Raw genomic sequence first — 21,666 nt, 5'->3', positions numbered from 1 at the left:
ACCATTATTAGCCTGAACTTCTGAAAAATGGCTGAGATTGATTTCTTCAGAAAATTTTATGAAAAATCTTTGGATTTCCTGGAAAAACCTTTGGATTTTTTAATATACCCCTTAGGCTGAGTTATTTATTGCTTTACTATCTGTAATGCTGCATAAAGAACACAGCGGATGGTGGTGCAGGATACTGGGGGGAATCCTCCCAGTGTGTATTTGTAGGCCAGGTTCCAATACCACTTGAAATAGTCATTTCCTTTCCCTGACCCAGAAGAGAGAAATTTGACTTGGGGCATGGGGAGGGGAAGCAAAGTGAAGATAAAATTAAGAAATTTCAACAGCAATGCATGTCAGGATACTTTTGGGTTAATCAAGTAGCTCCTTCTGCTAAAGAAAACCCCCACTATCAGCAGACACTGTTGTTTTTACAAGCTTCTCTCAATCTGTGACACTTTGCAGTAGGCAGTTGTGTATAAAACTGCTTATCTCTTCTGTTAAAACCTTACATTAATTACAAAGGAAAAAGAGAGATCAGGAGACCCAAATTTTTATTTTAATTACTATCTTGCACAGTCTCTTCAGAAGGAGGGAAAGGATTTTCTGGATAAATTTTTCCTTTCAAAAACTCAACAGCATCTTCATTTGTCATTTCCTGAAACTTCTTGTTCAAGACCTGGAAGAAAGGAAACAGAAAGAGTAAGTTAGTTCTCTTGTCTTCAGCAAAGTAGGCTGGTCCCTCAAACCAAGCGCTCAGTCATGGGAAGGCCATAGAGTCACTGTATTTTGAAAACAAGTTGACTTGAATCATCTATTCTATAAAAATCAGGGAAATAAGCCAAAGATGCATAATTCTTTAGGGACAAAGCAATTCAGTGGCTTGACCTTTCCTTTTCCCTGAACTATGATTATATTTATTTTGCTGATAATGGTAAGTGGTAGCTTATCTTTTAGAGTTTTTCTGTCCCTCCTCCCCAGTGACACCACCTTTTAAGTAGAGACGATATACGATTACCTCTCTGGATGAGGCTCACCATTAACTACAAAGCCTGTTCTACAACACATACTCATCACTGTGCTGATAACAGGACAGAAACAGAGAGAGTAACTCTTACCAGAATTACATGATAGCCCAGTTTATTTAGATGCCGCTTCTTCATTGCCAGCTTCCCTTGGGGGTGTGTTGAACCCAAACAGAAGGCAGACAGAGGAACAAAGAGTAAAGCCAGCCTACAACAGAGAAGGGTAGGGAAGACTCCATTGTACAAATGCAGAATAAGCATTTTTAAGACAATGATTCAATGATGTCCTTTTAACACTGCAGAATATATAGCTTTCTATCTGATAGGTAAAAATATCAGTACTGCACAAATTCCATTATCCTTTTCCTTCTCCAGACTTAGTTAATTTAGACCCTCTCTTCTTCCATGAGCTTCACAGAAGCACCAGCATCTACTCAAATACCTACAACAGAATTTTCTCCTTAGATCTTCACTTCTCCCACAATGAGAAGGAAATAGATCATACAAAATTCTACATTATTTTGACAGCTTCTGCATTTACTCTGATCCTTTGCTAATATTTAGAATCAGTTACTTTCGGCCATAAAAGCCTGCTTGGAAGGGTGAGGAAAGCTGCATGCCTTGGAAGCCTGGCAGTGAACTTTGGCTACACAATTCACTAGCTCTCTTTTCCCAAAAAGCAAACTGTACAAAATATGTTGCTGTGCAGTGATCCAGCACATAAATGTGTATTACCCAATTCTACTTAAGTGTTACTTAAATGATATATGTCCCACTTCAGTTATTGAGAGGTCATTCTTCTACACAAGATTAATTTCATCACTAAAATGTAGTATGATGATCCCTTTTAATCAAATTACATTTCAGCAGCTGAATTAATTGGCATAACATACCAGTGAGATGCACATTTTAGAGACTTAAGAGAATAACTGACTGCTTCATTGGACACGCAAATACTTGGAATTTTAAAACCATAATGTAGCAATTTCTTGGAAGGGATTTCAGTCATAATGGATACAGGTTTTGAAGTACGAGTATCAGATTACTGTGATGTTTCCTACCTCTTTCTCTGAAGCATTAAGTTTTAGCCTCTGCTAGAAGAAGGTAGTGAGCTGGACAAGTTGCTGCTCTGAACTGGCATGGCAATTTTTGTCTGTTTTAGTGAGCACAACTAACAAGTTATCTACTTTGCTTATGCTGATTATTGAACTAAAGAAGTAACTGGATGGAATACACACAAGTAAAACTATTCTGCTAGAAAAAACATGCAGTCAAAAAAAGACACCTTTGAACAGTTGAGTCAGTGTGATCATCTGTTGGGGGTATTGGGAGCACCTTCCTTCTGTCTGAATCCATTTTGATTTCAAAATCTGGAAAACAAAACAACAAAACATTAATTGTTCAAACTGCTTTCAAATGAACAGCTCATTTGAAAAAGTTAACAGATGCCATCATTGCCCAGTTTCTAATAGCTGTTCTTCAGTAATTTATATATTACTGATGACTTTCCCCTCCCTGTAACCAATATAAATAGCTATAGCTTGCACATCTCCAAAAAAAAACCCTGTTGATGTAACTTTATGCAAGTGAAATCATAGTCCAAAGAAAGTACTGCTGTCTGTCATCCTTACTCAATTTTCCTATAATCTGATGCTTCATTAGAAATATTTAGGAAGAAAAGTATTACAAATACAGAAAAACTGGTAACCTGGCGAAAAACTTAAGCAATATAAAAATATAAAAGAAACCAAATGTTATGAAAAAATTACCTGTCGAAAGTCATATCCCATTTCATAAATGAAAGTAAAACCCAAACCTTAGCCAGAACTTAAGAGAACAAAAGGCAGCTGCAGTTTAGCTTTGTTTCTAATGTGATTTGGTACTGACATGTCAACTCTGTAAAACAGTTGCCCATATTGGATTTATGTACAATTAACATCTGCTCACTGATGCTTAACAGAAAGTCCAACGCAGTTCTGTAAATAAGAGCAATCATAAAGTTTTAGTAAATGGACTTAAATGCTTTAACAGAAGCATCCTAGAAAGTAGATTCACCAATCAACAACATCATTTGTTAAAAGATTGTGTCTACACTTTTAATCATTTGCATCGTATGGAAATTTATTGCCACCTTATTATTCTGGGGATTATAAATCTACATTAAAAAGAATGTAACAGTAATTTGGCTTCATACCAATATGATATTTATATGGCAGCTGAACATTTTGCTGAAACATGTTCTCATCTCCCAGAAGTTCTATCAGTGCCTCTCGAGCCTTTCTGAGATTAAGAGATACTAATGAGGAGGAATTCTCAGTCAGCACAAATGCAGGCTTTGTGAAGGAAGGGCTATCAAGTTCCATACACACTTTCACACAGTGAAGCATAATTTCCTTTTGTTCTTTGTGAAGATCATCTGAAAAAGGATGCAAGAAAATATTACATCCAACGTATCATCTCACAGAATTTTTCATTTTATCGTCATTCTGTTCTAGCAGAGCAAATGAATTTCAACATAGGAATCAAAACCCAATTGTTTCTTTACAGAATATTACTATCTTCAATGTATTGTTACATATACATAACCAATTCAATAATTATAATATTGAACTCTACAGCTGAGACCTGTCCGCTTATCCATCTTTCCCCTCTATTGTACACAGCTCTGTGCATGCTATCAGTTATTACAAGAGACTTAAGGAGTCCAACACGGAATGAGAAAGTATGAATGAAAACGTATGAATGAAAACATTTATAAAATCCACAACCAGAAGGCTATTTATAAAACAAAGAAGGGATATCAGACTTGGCCATAATTTAGAAACTGTACTTTGTAATATTACTAAGCTGTACACAGTATAAGCAGTTACTTCTTTACAGCTTTCACATTCAGTCACAGCACACTCAACAGCAAGACACAGTGGTTTACTCTACACTGAATTTCTGCTCTGCTGAATTAATCTACTGGCTGTAGAGAATTGTAATGTGGAAACCAAATTCTACTACAAAGCATTCCAAGCTCCTCATTATAACTCAGAACAACACCAACAAAAAAAGTATAATTTGACTCATGATTTCAGGTACTAAAGTTGGTTTACAAAGGTTGAGACTTCCTGTGCTTTTAAAAATGCCTCAACACCTGTTGAAGATGGAACCCCTGGCTCTTACACATTTCTGTTTCCATGGCTCTCATATTCACCTCTCTTCATGTACACACCTACTATTCAACTGTTGAAATCATGGGGCCCAAGACAATCTGCCTGATGCCCTAGTGCAGAAACAGATCACTTAGATCACCATCACTATGTTAGCCTTGCCTAGAGGACTTCAAATCTACTATTAATCATGTTTGCATTCTTTAAATTCTAAACTTCTAACACAATTACAACAAATTACAAATGGGGGCAGAATATCACTTTTAAAACAAGATGACAAAGTAAAGCCTGACCTGACAGTAGAAGTTCATTCCTGCTGTCCTTTTGCATCAGTGTATCAAGTGCATGATGAGGAAGATATCCTAAGATGCAAAATGAATACACTGCCTTCAGCAGTTCTGTGTTGGAAATCTGAGGGAGACACTTATTCAAGCAGCTATGAAGAGTCTCAAAAAACCTTTTCCAAAAGCAGAAGAAAAGTATCTAAATACACAAATAAGGCTATACAAAATACAGATTTCAAACAAAAACACAAGCTAGAAATCTTTGTTATCTTGTATAATCATATGTTGTGTAATCTTAAAATTAGCTTTTGATTATTCTTTGGGGATACAGCTATCTATCAACAGATTTAGTAGCCTGATCATGCTACAACCAATGTCTCCATTTTCAACTGCAGAGAAAAAAATCCTATGTAGAAAAAAATGTGAAAAGACACACAGCAAATTTACCTTACAGATTAAAAAAAACAGGATTACTAACCCTTTACATAATTGAAATCAAATACTAGTTGCCATACATTACTCTACAGCGACTACATAGTGTATTATGAATTCTAAATGAAAACCTACAGATGCTTTTGGTCTCTGGGAACATAGTTGAGCCGTGAATATACTCGGAGAACAATCATAAGGTTTTTCAAGTTGAGGAATTCAGGGTCTTCTGTCACCTTCTCAGCAAAAATACCCATCAGCTCAGTAGGCTGAAAGCCAAGTGTCTCGCAGGCAGAAAGAAAAAGCATAATCTAAAAGAAAAGATAGATTTGTAAGGTCAAGAAAGCCAGTGAAGTGGATCCAATGCTGATTTCAGAAAAGGCATTACTAATGAAAGCAAATTTTTCAAACCATAACACTTATTTTATTTCTTATTTCTTTATTCATCAAAAAATAGAAGAGCATTTTAAAAATCTGACTGTATCAACTTCATCAGACTGGTATTCCTAAGCAAATCTGTTCTCCAAAGATCAAACATAAACACGAAGAAAGGTAAGATGGAAAGCACCAGATATTCTACTAGTACCACTGTAAATTATTTGGTCTCAGACTTACCTGTCTTTTGTCCCAAACGCTGGCAGTAGAATTAACATAGTCTGCTAATGCTGAAAACAGTTTCACATTACGGTACTGGAGACTGCAACAAGCTTCCAGAATGACAATTAGCTGTCGAAATGGAATATCATGGATATGCTCTGTAACAGAATAGCAAAAAAAGGACAAATGAAGCAAAGCAACAGGAAATGTAGGGTGGAGACACTGTGGGAACAGTCTGGATGAGGAATGAATGACAGGGGGAAAAAGAAACCAAAATCAGGTAAGGAACTGTGGAATAGAGTGAGATTACCTAGGCAAAGCCAAGTGAGCTAAAACATACAGAGAAACTGAGGCTGGGTCAAGCTAGAAAGGATAAATCAGAAAATGGGGATAAATGAACAAAAATAGCAAGAAGATTGCTTTCCCAGAACATCTTCTGTTCCAGGATTCTTGATTCAGCTCCCTGCACTCAGCATGGAATCCCTCAGGGTAGCCACTTCAGCATTGACTGAGCCTTTGGGCTGTCCACCTCACCATGTCCGCTGAGGCAGTAACAAAGAGGTGGATCTAAAGCTGCTGATTGATCAGATATTAGCACATGATTAAATTTACTTTTTCCCCCCCATTTGGTTTTACAACCAGCAAGAAACCACAAATAGGAATCTATGTCTAAAAAGCACTAAAGGCCGTGAAGCACTAAAGCATTACTGTATGCCAAACTGGAAAACAGAACCATAACACAACCTCCTGGCATATAAGCAGTGATGACACAGACTGAGTGCCAGATGACAACAGACTTCTGCACAGGACTGCTGCTTCATTTGCCACACAAGATGGACCTAATCCTGAGATGAAAAGGATTAAGTACTGAAGAACAGTGCTGTCTCTTGAACATATTTGCTCTCTCTTGAACAACTCTGTTCGTTGCAATGAGGGGCATACATGTCATAAAGACAGCAAGCACAAGAGAAAAGAGGACAGTTACAGTAGTAGGATCAGCACTCCATAGAATGAGACTTTATTTCTTCCTCTGCCAGAGGACTCAAGAGGATAGCAGGAAAGTAATTCCTGAAAATCTAACTCCTCTGAGTTGTGCTCAGTGATTTTCCAAGCTCAGCATAAAACACTGTTACCTCCTTTCTTGAAGTGCTGAATGCTGAAAACTGTGATGGAAGCCAATGAGAGCTGTGTATCAAATAAAGTGATTTGTAATGCTAGGTATTCTTAAAGAAAACAGGCTAATGGAATCTCGTGTCATTGGTCACTCTGACCTTAATCTCTCTTCTGTGTAATTAGAAAATTAGTATCACCACTGGGTCGCTCCCTTGCTGCTGCAAAATTTAACTCAGGAAGTACCTATGAAGTTATTACAATTCTGGCCACATCCCCAGATATGGGAGAGGAAGCCACTTTCCTGAGAGCTCCACAAGCAGGACAGAACTTGGAAGACCTGCTAGAGAATTCCTTTCCCCCTTCAGCCCTAAAGCGTGCTCTTCCCTCCTCTTCCTATACCATCACCAGCCTCTGACAGGGGTGACTTCTGTCCAGAAATTGATCACTCTGACCCCAGAGCACCATTTGCCCTGAGAAGCTGTACTAAAAAAATGCAGAAAAACAAGTACTGAATTGTTGTGAATTAAGTTTAATTAACTGAATTCCGTTGAGTTCTTTGACTGAGTGGTTTTTCTTAGCATGGGAAGCTGAAGTTGCTAGAGCCTTAGGTCCCAAGCAGCTAACTACCACCTAAATAAAGTTGAACTTAACTTACAACCTGCACTGTTATGAAAACAGAGGCCCTGAGACCACTGCAAACTGGAAGATAAAGGAGTTGCACCTGTTAGCAACAGCCAGGAGAGACAGGAAGGAATTTACAGCCTGCCTGGAGACAATGAAAGAACTCAATGATGCATGAGAAGAACCCAGACCAAAATTCACCACTGGGCCAAGACGCGTGTGAACTGAGTTTAATGGAATAAAAAACTAGGAATTTCCTTGTTCTGGCTTCCTCCCAGAACAATAGGCTTCTATTCCTGTAGCACTCTATTATTTTTTTAATAACTGGATGTCTGAGACTCTGCCATGGGAAAGCTAGGGTGGAAAATAACAAGAGTAGCTGCTCACTGTGTGTATGCCATCTAGCCTGTGTACTAAGTGTGGTGAAAGTCCTATGGGAGAAGCCAGTATGTCCTAACACTTAAGAACCAGGAGAAATAAAGGCTGTATATGCAGCTCAAACACTCCTGGTTCATTTATGTTAATAATGCAATTTTCCTATCTTAATGTGTTTTCAGATACAAATTCAGATGTATTTTAAGTCTGAATCAATTTATACTGACCACATATACTTAAGAAATGTATTGTAAAAGTATGGAGAGAGATGAAAGCATTACCTTTCATTTCATTATCTTCTGGGCTGCAGCAGGTCACTTATTAAGCAGCATTCAATATCTGAATCCAGTTAATCAGGGAATCATTACATTCCCTTTAGCTTATCAACTAATCACACAAGCCACCAATCCATCTTGTAAGATGTCCACTTGCAATTCAGATTTGTTTCAAAAGTTTATCTGAAATCTACTTTTTCTTCCTAGAATTTCACTCTTTTTCCTAAATTCTACATATAGAAAAATGCAGAGAAAAATATGTAATTCAGATAAATGTTAAGAAGTGCAGAAACAATAAGAGCTATTTGTTTTCATTGTCCATCAGTAATTTTCTGTCTTGATGCTTGTCAAACACATCACTAAAATATAGTGTGAACCAAAAATGTTCCCAAGTTTTAAAGGGAATCAGAAAAGGGAGATAAGACAATTAGGAAGCATTTGGTATAAGGAAGAGAATTTAATAAACATTTTTTTCTTACCCTGGATCTTTTTACTGCAGGCATTCAGGATTGGAATGGAACAATACTTCATTGCAACAAGAGCCAAAAACATACGCAGAGCATTCGGGAAAGTCAGATGGTCTACCTCTTTCAAAACTGCCATCTAAAGTGAATTAAGAGTTTATTAATCCTTCATTCTTCAGCTGTATTATCACTGCTTTCTGGTGAAGGCATTTTCACCAAAACTTTCACAAATTCCTTAGCCTGTCCAGGTTTACATGAAAGAAAAAGGAGCAACAAACAGCAAAAGCATAAAGTAATTACTCTCAATTTCTTAATACACAATTATAGCAGACTGAGTGTTCTAGAGCCATGTCACTATGCAAGTTCCCAGTGATCTGCCTTTATGTTTCTTTAAAAAGAAGTCTCAGTAAGCTCATTTCCCACTACTTTGAATATATATCTTCTACCAACTCTTGAAAAAGTAGCAGAAATATAACTGTCACAGTTGACTGATTTAATAGTACTCCAATTACTGTTCTGGATGTGTGTGAAAGCTGTAAGCCTTCAAAATGATCCAATACCACACCGAGTGGCCTATCCCTAACACACCCAGCTACAGATGTGGTCTGATGCACAGAAGGCCAGCTCTGATGCCACAAAAGAGACCTCATTTATTGAAGCAGTAATTAGATTGATATGACAGTAAAAATGAGACTACAAAGTATATTGGCTATTAAAACACAATATTCTTACTGCATGCATATCAAAGGTTAAGTATAAAACCGTCTACAATAGAAATTACACAGTATTAGAAATAGCACCCAGTGGGCTCACAGAATTAAGTGCTCCCCTCAGTTAACATGGAAAAATGTTACTTACTTCTCAGTTCCGTATTCCTACACAGCCAGCTTGTCACCATTTTGTAAAAAGTGGTACCTTGCCCAAGGTTTTATGATTTACTTACACCTAACACATTGCATGAGCCGCCTGCACTGCTCTATTCTTGCCTAGTTTCTCATCAATGGTATCTTCCCTCACCTCCTCACGAATGCTATTACAAACTCTGACTTCAGAGCCCTACAGCTATGTGATAAAAACACTAGCAGGCCCTAGTTCTTTCAACCCCCTTGAAAGAAGGTTTCAAAAAATGCCTTTAAATCAGGGGAAGAAACCCAGTACACCCTACCATAAAACTTAGAGCCTGCTCCCAACCACTGTTATTTCTCAGGGGACCTTTCAGATATGCAGAAAGATAAGGCCATGAGCTAGATGAGTTCTCCTGTCATCTCACTGCCATTGGTCCTCCCAGCCATTATTGCTCCCCCATACCATTACTGGACACAGCCCCATCACAGACTAGTTTTCTGTCTTCTCATCTTCAAGCCCCAGCCTGGTTAAGGGTTCAGGGAACAGCCTGTAAGTGCTTCTGTAAAATACCATGTGGCCAACCTAAACAAGAGGTGAAGGCCCTCATATTTTATTGCCTTGATTCCTCTTGTCATCTCCATTGCTTTCTGCCCCTTTTAATGGTGGGCTATTCCCAACCTCCAAATACAAGTTCTTCCTGCAGCTGGGCTATGATTCATAGAGCAAATGCATTTAACCTGTCTACTGTATTTTCTCTTTAAGTGTCTGAAAAGAACCATACACCATTTATGAACAATGTAAGAGCACAAGCTTTGTGGTAGCAAAAACGTGCCAACAACTAAATTTACCTCTAATTTCTTTTTCAGAAAGACTGGAGCATCACTTCCCATGCATTTCATCAGGTTATGCAGTATAAAGATGTCTCTGATACTTGTAATGCGCTGCTCCACTAGCAATCTGATGAAGAAACACACAGAAGGACTTGAGCTAGAGACAGGAACTGTTTAATAGAGCTGTCATACCTTCAGCAGAAATAGGTAGGTACCCCCGTTCTTCCTCACTGACTTACTCCCAAACTAAGGTGTTATTCCCTGCTCCTCTCCCACCTCCTTTTTTTCAAGGCTGGCATAACTCTACACGATGTGGCAGCAGCACAGATATTTTGCACATGGAAATAATGATACATGCTTTCTTAATGTTGTCGTGACAGATGAGTGTTTTTACTGATACACTAACAGCAGGGGCACCTGACCAGCCTGCACACGTGACTGCACAGATGTGAGTGCTGCTAAACTTCAACGAATTAACACTGTTCTGCAGGAAAAAAAAAAAAAAAACAAAACAGAAAGCAGCACATTTTTATCACAGAATCATCTCTCTGCAGGCAAGTTCTGAAGCAGCTGGCAAACTCGGGGATGGACACAACCAACTAGGTGCAAGTGAGGCAAAAACCCAAACAAGTGCTGTGGCTGTAGAAACAGAAGGCGAGATAATAACATGGAGGAATCATAAGCACAAGATGGAGTTCTGCACCCCAGCACCTTCTTTTCCAGCACAGGAGGAGGTATTTTATTGTTATGTCTGAATCACCCTTAAATATACCTGCACAGCTACAAAAATATGAAGTGTCGCTAAGGCAGTGCATTGCTCTGAAATTCATCCCTGCAGATGCAGCTTCCTGCAAATGGGCAAGAACTCCAGACATCAAGAAAGAGCTGTAGATGGATGTCCTTTCCACCAACTTACAAGGAATCTGTACCTGAGCTTCCAGGAGAACCTGTTTTCTGCATATCACTAACACATCTACCTTCTCAAAGCAGGACTGGATACAAAGGACCAAAAGCCAAGGCAAATTTTGTGACAGCCTCAGTAAAAACAATCTCATGGGAGTGCACAGACTGGTTACCCATGTAAACTTCCTTGGCCCAGATAAAAAATAATTACACTCCACAGAAGGCCTTGCTGGATGCACAGAGAAAGTCTAAATTTGCCTTCCTTTTTATTTTTTACTTATTAAATTAAAAGAAAATATTCCCTGGCTGTTGCACAGCATTTTTCCTCATGACAAATCTAAAAACTTCACAAAGCAAGCTAGTCTCATTACCTCCTTTCTACACACAGATAAAGAAGCATAGCTATACAAAGTGACTTGACCAGCATCACAGAAAACCCACAGTGCTGGAGCTGCAGTCACAATATGAATCCTCTGCAGAGCAGTCTAGCACCCAGTGTCATTGGAAGCCTTTCTGCTTGGAACTGCAAAAACAATGCCAAAAATCACTGTCTTATACAGCTGTTATGTGACTACTGACAGCCTAAAGCCACAGCATGTCTTTTATGTGCACACATTCCCCCCATGATTTCTAAGACATACATTCAAGCATTTAAATATGAAGAACATGTAAAAGATGTATTTTTCTCACTGTAATCCAGCTTGAAGAGCGCTCACATTCTTGTCTTTATCCATCCCTGCTAAAGTAGTTGCCAAAACTGAGATGCATCGGTTATCAAATTGATTGAGTTTCTCCTGTTAAAGTTTTCACAATGTCAGATTATTTCAGACCAGTAAAAGTTTCAGAAAAGAAAAACAAACCACTCAATCCACATAACTTGGCATATGGCGCTTGCCATCTTCTTTCCCCCCAGAAGTCAGTTCGTGAACTTTAATACTGCAGTGAGCTACAAGGTCTCACATCAGTCAAATTTAGTTGATTTGACAAAGGTCATGACTTTTGAGACTTCTATTAAATCCTTCTGAAATCAGGCAGGTTTAAAAATTTAGGACATTGGACGTACACACTCTATGGGAGCTCTGTTTCCATGGAACATCAGACTAAACCAGAGCTATAACTCAACTCTCTCTGATGTTGCATCCCAGAATTAGCCTGGAGGTTTCAGCCCAAATTTAGGAGACAAAGGGATTTTGATACTTACTTGGCACACCCTCACCAAAGTCTGGATGAGGAGAGTGTTCTGAGGAACACCCAGGTTCACCAGGGCATGCAGACTGAACACCAGGTCACCCCGCATCATCCTTCGGGCATCCTGCAGCAGCCGCTGACAAAGCTTGACAAAAGCCGGGTGCTCAAAGATCAGCTGCTTCTCGTAACGCTGCTGCTCTTCAGACAGGTTTTTGAAGAGCCTCCACACCGTAGTTAAACAGTTTGTGAAGTGCTTAATGGAAAGCGCAGACTCGCACAAGTCCAGTGCATCACTAGGACAGGTACATTTCTGGAGACTATTATAGAACAGTTGACTACGATTTGCTACATGCTCCTCTTTGGGGCTCCCAGAATCATCTAACTTTTCAAGTTCCAAGGAGCTCTGGGGAGTCTCCTCACTTATCAAAGCCTCTGTACTCTTCTCTGGTTCTATTTTTGCACCTGTACTAAAAACATCTGTCTTTTGAGATAGAAATCGAAGAGATGGGCCATGAAAAGGAGGAAAAATATTTAATAGTAATCGCCTGAAGTTCACATTTTCCAGGGGCTCTCTGTACCTGCAAATCCCTAACATGTGTTTTCTGGTTGTGGCTGAAGATTTGGGAGCGAGCACAAAATTGCACCTATGCATGCACCTAACAGTGCTTAACAAATAATTTATTTTATTATTCATTATTACTAATGTCTCATGAATAGCTTTGAAACGCCAACTCAGCATGAGGGATCCGATGAAATTCTACCTGGAGGAACTGTGTAACATCACTTATCTGTAAAAACAATTGGAAATTACAGATTAGTGACTGAACTTTCAATTACTAAAGTTTCAATTACCTAATTATGCACAACTTTTACAGGAACCAACCAACCAAACCCGCAAACATTTGGAAAACAATCCCTGGGAAAAGATTTGCAGCGAGACTTCTACTGGATCTCTTATGCTTTAGAGATCTCAACACAAGACAAACTCATCTTGCGTATCCACATTCTTTGGTGTTTTAACCAAAAGCCATGCGGGGAGGGAAAGCCTCTTCCCAACAGGCGTTTCTCCTGCCCCTGGCACGGCTCTGGTGCGTTACTGCCAACTTTCAGCTCCGCTTAACAGAATCCTGCCTGGCTGCAGCTACAGCCAGCAGCCTGACCCAGACCCGTGCCGCCGTCCCACTGGCAACACCCCCACTGCCGGAGGCACCAGCGGGCAGTCTTTCGGTTTCGGGCTCGCTTTCTGCAGGCACCGGGAACGCTGCCCGGGGGGTACGGTACAGGAGGTGTGGGCCCAAGGCCCGGCGCCAAGGAGACAGAGGCCTTTCGGCGGCTCCGCACCGGCCCACAGCACCCAGCCGCAGCGGCGGAGCATCCCTGCCCGTGCCGCCCGCTGCCCGCCTCAGCCGCGCTGAGACAGGTCGCGCCGCGCACCAGACCCCCGCCGCCCGGTCGCCGTTACCTCGCACGCGGCGGCGCCATGACACCGAGGCCCCTGCCCTCCCCGCGTGCTCTCGGCTCGAGACCTCGCGAGAGGGACGGCGCGGGCCGAGGGACAAACCGCCCCGGCGCGCGGCGCGTTGCCGAGCAACGCCGAAGCGACCGTTGGAGGGGGCCGCGCGCATGGCCAAGGTGGTAGTGGCAGGTGAGGCTCCCTCGTCCTGTCGTGAGGCGACTACCTCTCTCCTGCTGTGCCCCCCGCCCTGGGTCACCCTCTCAGCCACTTCAACACTGGCTGAAGAGGCTGTTCTGCCTCACAAAATTGCCCTTTCTTTGCTGGACCACGTGCCTGTTCCGTTACTTTCTTGGAACTCACAGGATGCTGGTCATGTAAAACTCTGTTAATCAGTACGATTTAAAAGCGTTTGGTCTGTATAATCCCTTATCAATGTCACAACGTCTTGCGTTTGTGGTGGTGTCGCTGTGTTCACAGGTAAGGCTAACTGCCCTTACTATGCCAAAGCTGAACTCCTGGCGGACTATCTCCAGGCTAACTTGCCGAACTTCAGGGTTCACAAGGTCGCTCAGCACCCCGACAAATGGGAGGTAAGGGATTGTGAGTCATGTCCGTGTTAGGTGCCCCAGGGCTTGTCTGCGGCATCTCTTCTCCTGTGTTAGTGTTTTGATACGTGGATAGAGGTGCTGCAGAAGCAGCTTTGGAGGTACAAGAGCTAGTCAGGGAAAAGGTTTGAATGTTGTGAGAGACTGGCATTCGTGTAAGTCTTACCACAGAAGATGTGCACAAACTGAGAGCCAGCCTAGAGCTGTATTTTGTCAGTAAGAAATTCAGGTTTATTATATTTTTATTATGTATAAATGGCTGCTCAGCCTGTAAATCTTTTGCACACTGTGATTGCATATGCCTTCAGAGTTGTTACTTACCAAGAACATTTCTGGCATTCAAGGGCTTTGAATGACAACAGAAATATGAAATTAAACCTCACATACTTGTTCACAATGTGATGGGCTTTTCTGGGTACTTTTGTTGTAGACATGTTGCCATGGCTCCACTGTAGTCCATATGAGGAACTGAAAAAAATGCAGTATTACTTCATGAGATAGACGGTACTATGATGTTTCTTACCTCTTATAATTTGCTTGACACTCCAGCCAAGTAACTCAAATGGTTAACTGAATATCAATTTACCTACATTCTGCAGCTAAATAGGAATCCTCAAATTACTTGCTGCTTCACAACATTGCTATTTTCAGTACCATTAAGACAACTAAGCACAATTACAACAGTAAAACTAAGCAGAAGTTACACCTTTTGTGGAGGTATCACAGTGAATCACCATGCCTTGCTTTGTGTTATTCCCACTACTTTGTATGCAGTGATACATAAGTTGTGAAGCACTTGATTCTATGATTCTGTGTTGACAGGAAATAAGAACGTTTATAACTGTGACATTTAATTGTTATCAAATGTGAAAAAGCACTAAAACCTTTTGGTGGGGATGTTTACATTAGCAGTGGCTTCATGACATTTGTGAAATGAATGGATGGGAACACAGATGTTCTCCTATCATTTGGAGAGAACTGTTGGACCGTGGAGGGAAGGGTCTGCTTCTGGGAGGACTTAATGATTTTCTGGAATACGCTCAGGTAATGATCTGCCTTTAATACTGTAAACAGATATTTTACAGTTTCTTATAACACTGTTGTTCTTTATTCATCCTTGAAATGTAGATAGAGCTATCCTTCTAATGTTACCTTGCTGTGTTTGGGTTGTCATTTGGTTAGAGATAATTCTTTTTGTTCTTAGCACTATTACGGCATCACCTCAAGGATGTTGAGTGAGGAAATGTTAAGCATTGCTGAGGAGAACCTCCAGGAGTATATTGAAGTTGAAAAAGAGGAGGAAGAGATTAAAAATCTTGTAAAGCCTTTGCAGATCTGGATCACCGGGTGAGAGTAAGAAGAATATCTATGAAGTTTCACTCAGCTTCTGAAGAAAGTGCTTTTTTTCTTATCACATGTAATGGGTGTAATTATCTGAAGTTATCTGTAATTTGCTGATTTGAGTCAGGTTCTGCACCCCTCACTATGAGCATTCAGTATATAATTTAGAAATCATTTCTACTTTTCTTACGTTTTGCACTGCGTTAGGTGAGGGATGTGAACAGGCAACATTTACACCTCAGATCACCTTAGGGAAAAGTAAGTATTTACAATTAACCTAGGAATTTTGTAATGCAACTATCTTGCATTGAATGTTTCGGGAAATATTTAAATAAGTAAAGTCTCTGTTGCAGTTGTAGCTTCAGAAATGTCTTTGTTTCTGGTAGTCCTAACAGAGCATCTTTTTAAAAAAATGTGGCTCTTTAAAAAGAACAGTTTTTAAGTGGTGTGTGGAATGTATAGAATGGAAAAACCTTCAAATGAAAGGAGGACCCAACTGTTGTAAATTTTAACCTGTTAAAATGACAGAAAGAGTAATCCAAACTAATGGTCTGTTTAAACATAAATACGAAAGAAAGATCTTTGGTTTTATTTCTGTACTTCTTCCAAACAAGCAGTGGTTAGTTGTTAACTATAATTTTTCTATCTCACTCTCTTATCAGTGCATCAACTCCAATCTGTTATCACCTGATCCCTCTGTTGGCAAATGGAGAAGTGTTTGGCATGACCACAGAAATCAGTATCCATTTGCTTGACACTGACCAGTTTAAGGAAGTTCTTTGTGGTATTGTAATGGAAGCTGAAGACATGGCACTCCCACTCCTCCGCAGTATTTCAGAGCACACTGAAATAGATGAGGCTTTTATTCAAGCCGATGTTGTCATCGTTCTTGATGATGTCCTCTTAAACTGTGAAGTCCAGTCCCTTGAGAACTACATAAGAGAAATGAGTGAGATCTGTCAAGTATATGCTCCCTTGATTGAGAAGAATGCCAAGAGTGAGGTCAAAGTAATTTCATCAGGAAAAACTTTTGTGAACCTTAAGGCGCTGATGATTATGACATATGGCCCATCCATTAAGCCTAAAAATGTCATTGCCGTTGCGACAACCTGGGAAAGTGCAACTAAAGCCACGCTGGCCAGGAAGCTGAATACGAATGTAGCAGGTGACTATTTATGTGTTCTGGTAACATTTGGAGAATTCAGTGGATGGGCACCTTTGGGAGTACATTGCAGAACACAGTTAATATGCATGCAGGAATGCAAGCACAGCAGTGCACCCTTTATACTGAATTGTATGGCTCTAGGGAATGCCAGGGTATGACTACCATTCTCTGTGCTTCCTGCTATCTGGATCTGTGCCTGATCCCATGAATGTCAGTTCTTTTGCTAACTCTTGTATGCAGCCCTGCCATTCTGATGCGTATTTCATGCTGGAAATACGCTAAGAAGGACTGAGCTGTGTTGCAGGTCAGGAACTAGCACTTCAAGATTGCATTTGCATTCTGCAGCACATTGTTATTTTGGAGACACACAGACTAGCTGCGAATAAACACAACAACATACTGCTGTGCAGATAATGATAGCATAGTAGAACTGTGTTGTAGTATTATTTCTGGGTTAATTAGCTTTCTTCCTCAGGTCAATTGTTATAGCTTGGTTACATTTACATGGTTCTGCACTGCATAGCAAAAGTGTGCTCCAATGGCCTGCTCAGCATCAGCATTCTTTCAATATTACAGGGGTAGGAACTGGTCATCAATAACAAATCTAGATATTTCAGAGCCTAATAAAATAGAAAAATAAGTGAATAGGCTGAATAGCCTATCAGCAGGTTACTTGAGAAATTCCTCTTGTACCAAAGTAGGGAGATATTTTTTTCTTAATAATTTTTTTTACTTAGGATTTCTATTTCTGCATTTACAAGATTTTAAAAGGACCATTGCTGTATATTTGTAACAAGATTTGTTTTTGCTTCTGACAGCTAAGTATTTGCTAGGTTTTTTCTGTTATGTACAATAAGATGATATAAATCTCTCTTTTCAGGAAAAGTTCCTTTTTCAGTATGTGATGAGATTCCAAATGTTATAGAGAACCCTGTTGCTTTTTTCAGATCAAATGATTTCTGCTATTGAGGCAGGACACTGAACTGAAGAATAATTTATCTTGAAAAGGGTTTCTTTAGGTCATCTAGTCCAGCCTATGTTGTGAAAGTATTTGTCTGTGTCTTCGTTAATCTATGTGTTTTCCTCTGTTACAGGAGTTAAAAACGTGATTATTTGGGGCAATATTACTGGCTCTAACTACATTGATTTGTCACATGCAAAACTTTATGGATATGACTGTGCTATTTGGGGCCCAGCTGATTTTTCACGTCCTTTGTTGAATATGATTTATGATAGGTACAGTACAGATTTTATTATTTTTTAAGGTCAAACTAGATAACTGCTTTTAATTCATGGTTATCTGAACTATGTACTAAACATCAAGAAAGGTTTTTTGTTTTCACGATTTGTCCTTACTGACTAGAGCTGTGCATAATAAAGGAAAACTCAAATTGAAGTACTCAGTCTGCAACAGAATTTGCGAAGTTGAGTTCTGACTTTCCTGCCAACTTTGTTTATAACTGTACTTTCCTACACATTAAGTGTGCTTCTCTTCTATCATACCATGAGCTGCCTATAAGAAGTAATGGAAGTCCAGACTTAGATGTCTAGTATGCATGAAGAAACTTCAAAATAATACTAAACATATATCTATATCTTGAAGTACCTGTATTCCATTGAACATACAGCCTGAACACATTAATATTATACGTTTCTCAAAATAGACAATTTGTTCACATACCTAAAAAAGACACCTGGCACTATATAGCTTCTTGTTGAAAGTATCAGAGAAAGGGTTAGTGGTATAGTGGGTGTAGTGAGAGGCAGCAGATATGACATACACTAAGGCCTGGCTATCTGAAGCTCCCACTCTGATCTAAACCTAGCATTTACTGGACAGCCGGAGTTTCTTTTGTTCTACGCTTGTCCTGTGCCTAACCCAGGGGAATTATGGTTCATGGCTGGGTTCTTACAGAAGACAGTAATACATGTAGATAGTAATGATAGAGGTTATGACTTGAGTAAGTGATCTGACTTTCACAGGTAAGTAGTGCTTGTTGTTACCTTTTGAGCCACTGTTTGTTAGACCCTATTTTTTTTGTCTTTAGCGGCCTTGCCTTCAGCAGTGAAGTCTGAGTAAGTTTTGACTATTTTCTTTCCTCAGGTTTAGTTCATTCTTTTTTTCTCTAGACAACTAGTCTTCCTGCAGTTCCCTTAGTTTTCTCTTCCTTTTTTTTTCTTCCCTTTTTTGTTTCTAGCGAATGGATCCACTCAGAATTGCAATCTGCGCAGAGTTCACTGAGTTCCCAGCTCTGTCGCTATGGAGGAATGTTACCTGCTCACGCGGTGGCCACTGTACTAAGATACTGGTATCATGGCTCTTCTCCTGAGGAGATTGTTTCTGTGGGAATATGTACTGAAGGTAACTCTACTTTTGTGCTACATATTCTCTTTTAGCTTTCCCCAGTGTGTATATGTTATTTTTTATTCAAGAATTTTAATTTAATAAAAACTTGTAAAATAATCGTTATATAGTGGGAGCCTGAGAGTTTGTTTTGGCATAAGAACTTCCAAATATAAGCAATTTTGCACTCCAGAACTTGTGATTTGATACTCACTTCTTACGAGCATCTCTTAGGTTAATATTGTCTTGTTGCAGATTGTCTCTTAGTCTTTTAGTTTAAGTGCTTTTCTGGTGTATGTGTTTTGTGCAAGGACTGTTCATAGTTCTTAAAGCCTAAGCTATGAAAGCATATTCTTCTTGTGTAGTTATGTACCCCGATAAATGGAATGTTTCACAACAGCCATTTAACTCTTGCATGAAATTAAAAAAAAAAAAAAAAAAAAAAAAAAATCCCCCTTTTTAAGATGTAAAATTTACAGCAATTGTGTTACAGCACAGGAAAGATATGGACCTGTTGGAGTTGGTCCAGAGGAGTGCCACCAAAATGACCAGAGGGATGTAACACCTCTCCTGTGAAGAAAGGCAGAGGGAGCTGGGGTTGTTCAGGCTGGATAAGAGAAGGCACTAGGGAGATCTGATAGCAGCCTTCCAGTACTTAGAAGGGAGCATATAAGAATGATGGAGACAGACTTTTTAGTAGAGCCTGTTGCAACAGAGAAAGGGGTAATGATTTTAAGTTCAAAGAGGGGTGATTTAAACTAGATATAAGGAAGATTTTTTTTTTTAAGAAATTTATTAAATTTATTAGGAAATAAGGGTGGTGAAATACTGGCACAGGTTGCCCAGAGAGGTCTTGGATGCCCCATCCCCAGAAACATTCAAGGTCAGGTTGGATGGGGCTCTGAGCAACCTGATCTAGTTGAAAATATCCCTGGTCACTGTAGGGGATTGGACTATATGGCTTTCAGAGGTCCCTTCCAAACAAAACTATTTTATGATTCTATGATTTATGTAAATCTCAATAAAACAAGAAGTTACAGTAAAAAGGGAATTTGGTGTCCATTTATACTAAGATCTTACAGTTGCAGACTTTTGCAAGTTCGTAGGACTTAATCTTGACAGTGGTGAGGATGTGTCTTTTAATCAGAAATAATATGTTTGGGTCATATTTTCCCTTTTCTTCAGGTCAGTTTTGTGTTCCTGAAGGTATTGTCTTCTCTATGCCAGTGAGATTCCAGAATGGTAACTGGGAAGTCATGACAGAATTAAAAGTCAATAAAAAGACCCAAGGAGTTCTGGGATGCTTAGCCCATGAGCTGATTCAGGTACCGATTTCTTCTAATAGTATGCCCATTCTGCCACCTATGGGTACATCGCAGTATAATTTTGGATACTGAGACCTGGACACCAAATGTTAGACAAACTGCACACATGCACTTAAGTATAATAAATACAGGTATTTATAAGTGTAAGGTACTATTAATATATTGAAATGAACACGACTGTTCTGTTGCCCAGAAAGGAAATGATAAGTTTACTTACGTCAGTATAGAATTTGCACCCCAAGTTCTGCGAGCTTTGTGCAAAACAGAAATATTAACTTTGATTTAATGTTTCTACATTCCATGTTGCTGATGTTGATTTTGCTTGTGTAATATTCAGAGTAATTTATATATGCCAGGAGACATATCTTTTGGGATCTTTATAGCTGTGACTCTGCATGAATGAAGGACAGATTTTATTAGAATTAGAGATTTTTCAGAATATAAAAAATTGGCGGGAAATAATTTCATCATGACCTTCTTGGCACTTGGTGAGACAAAAATAATTTGACTATATATAAAATACTAAAAAGACTGGTCCCAGGCTTTACATTCTAGCTTCTATCAGATTTTGGGATCTTCAGTCATACTAGTAACATGTAAGGATTATTTGATTTTAACATATTTTAAGTTTGTGCTACAAATTACAGTGGATAGAAAGAATGAGTGATAGTAAAACTGTGTTGTTTGGTTTGGATTTTGTTTGTTTGGGTTTTTTGTTTGTTTTTCTTTTATTTTTTCCCCCTCCATTCTTTATTCTTTCCATTCTTCCATTCCATTATTTTTTTCCAATAGGAAAAGCTCGTTGCACTAAAGGAAATACAAGAAATGCTACCGTACAGAGGTGATAAAATCACTAGTTAAAAGTATTTGCATCAGGGTGAGTTTTTCTCCCCATAGAAGATCAGATCAAATTTTAAATGTGAATTTAAGTAATGTATTCTTATTTTCTGTCCCTTTCATTTAAAATGGGTATAAAATCATTCAGGAATGACTAAATACAACGTGTTTATCTGATGTATCCTGACTATGCCTGGGACATGGTGATGGTGAGGGCAAGCCTGCATGGTAGCAACCTTGTTTTGATAAGTTTCTTTTGTGTCATTTACAGATCACGAATATAAAATCTGAGTATAAGTAATACATTTAGCATTACACATTTTATCTTAGGTTATTAGTAAAAAAATCTTTTAAAATCTTTTTAACCCAAGTGACTGTCATTAGAAAAGCACTTTTCACCATATGTCCTACTATATGTTTTTGAAGCTACTCTTTACAATATTTTACTATTCTGTACTATCTAGAAATCAAGAGTTAAATTTCTAACAGAGGAAAAAATC

At 39.2% G+C, this 21,666-nt stretch overlaps 2 protein-coding genes across 2 annotated transcripts; one reads left to right on the top strand and one right to left on the bottom strand.

Moving 5' to 3' along the window:
• Positions 1–547: 547 nt before the first annotated feature.
• FASTKD2 (FAST kinase domains 2) lies at positions 548–12,787 on the bottom strand (the record flags this gene model as incomplete). The annotated part of the gene is made up of 11 exons (XM_080621327.1): positions 548–667; positions 1,107–1,221; positions 2,299–2,383; positions 3,208–3,429; positions 4,462–4,625; positions 5,020–5,192; positions 5,497–5,636; positions 8,342–8,465; positions 10,021–10,129; positions 11,596–11,699; positions 12,107–12,787. The coding sequence occupies 11 exons, from the start codon at positions 12,785–12,787 to the stop codon at positions 548–550; spliced, it is 2,037 nt and encodes a 678-aa protein (XP_080477453.1).
• A 1,194-nt stretch (positions 12,788–13,981) lies between these two features.
• Positions 13,982–21,568, top strand: MDH1B (malate dehydrogenase 1B; the record flags this gene model as incomplete). Its single annotated transcript, XM_080621268.1, is given in 9 exon segments — positions 13,982–14,015; positions 14,018–14,139; positions 15,064–15,198; positions 15,359–15,501; positions 16,158–16,660; positions 17,755–17,896; positions 18,859–19,022; positions 20,190–20,329; positions 21,122–21,568. Coding segments are annotated over 9 exon segments (1,452 nt in total). The 3' UTR covers positions 21,191–21,568.
• Between the last annotated feature and the right edge of the window lie 98 nt (positions 21,569–21,666).

Source organism: Psittacula echo, assembly GCF_963264785.1.
Source record: "Psittacula echo genome assembly, chromosome: 6".
NCBI lineage: Eukaryota > Metazoa > Chordata > Aves > Psittaciformes > Psittacidae > Psittacula > Psittacula echo.
Note: the sequence above shows the minus strand (reverse complement) of the source record. Positions and strands in the feature narration are given on the sequence as shown.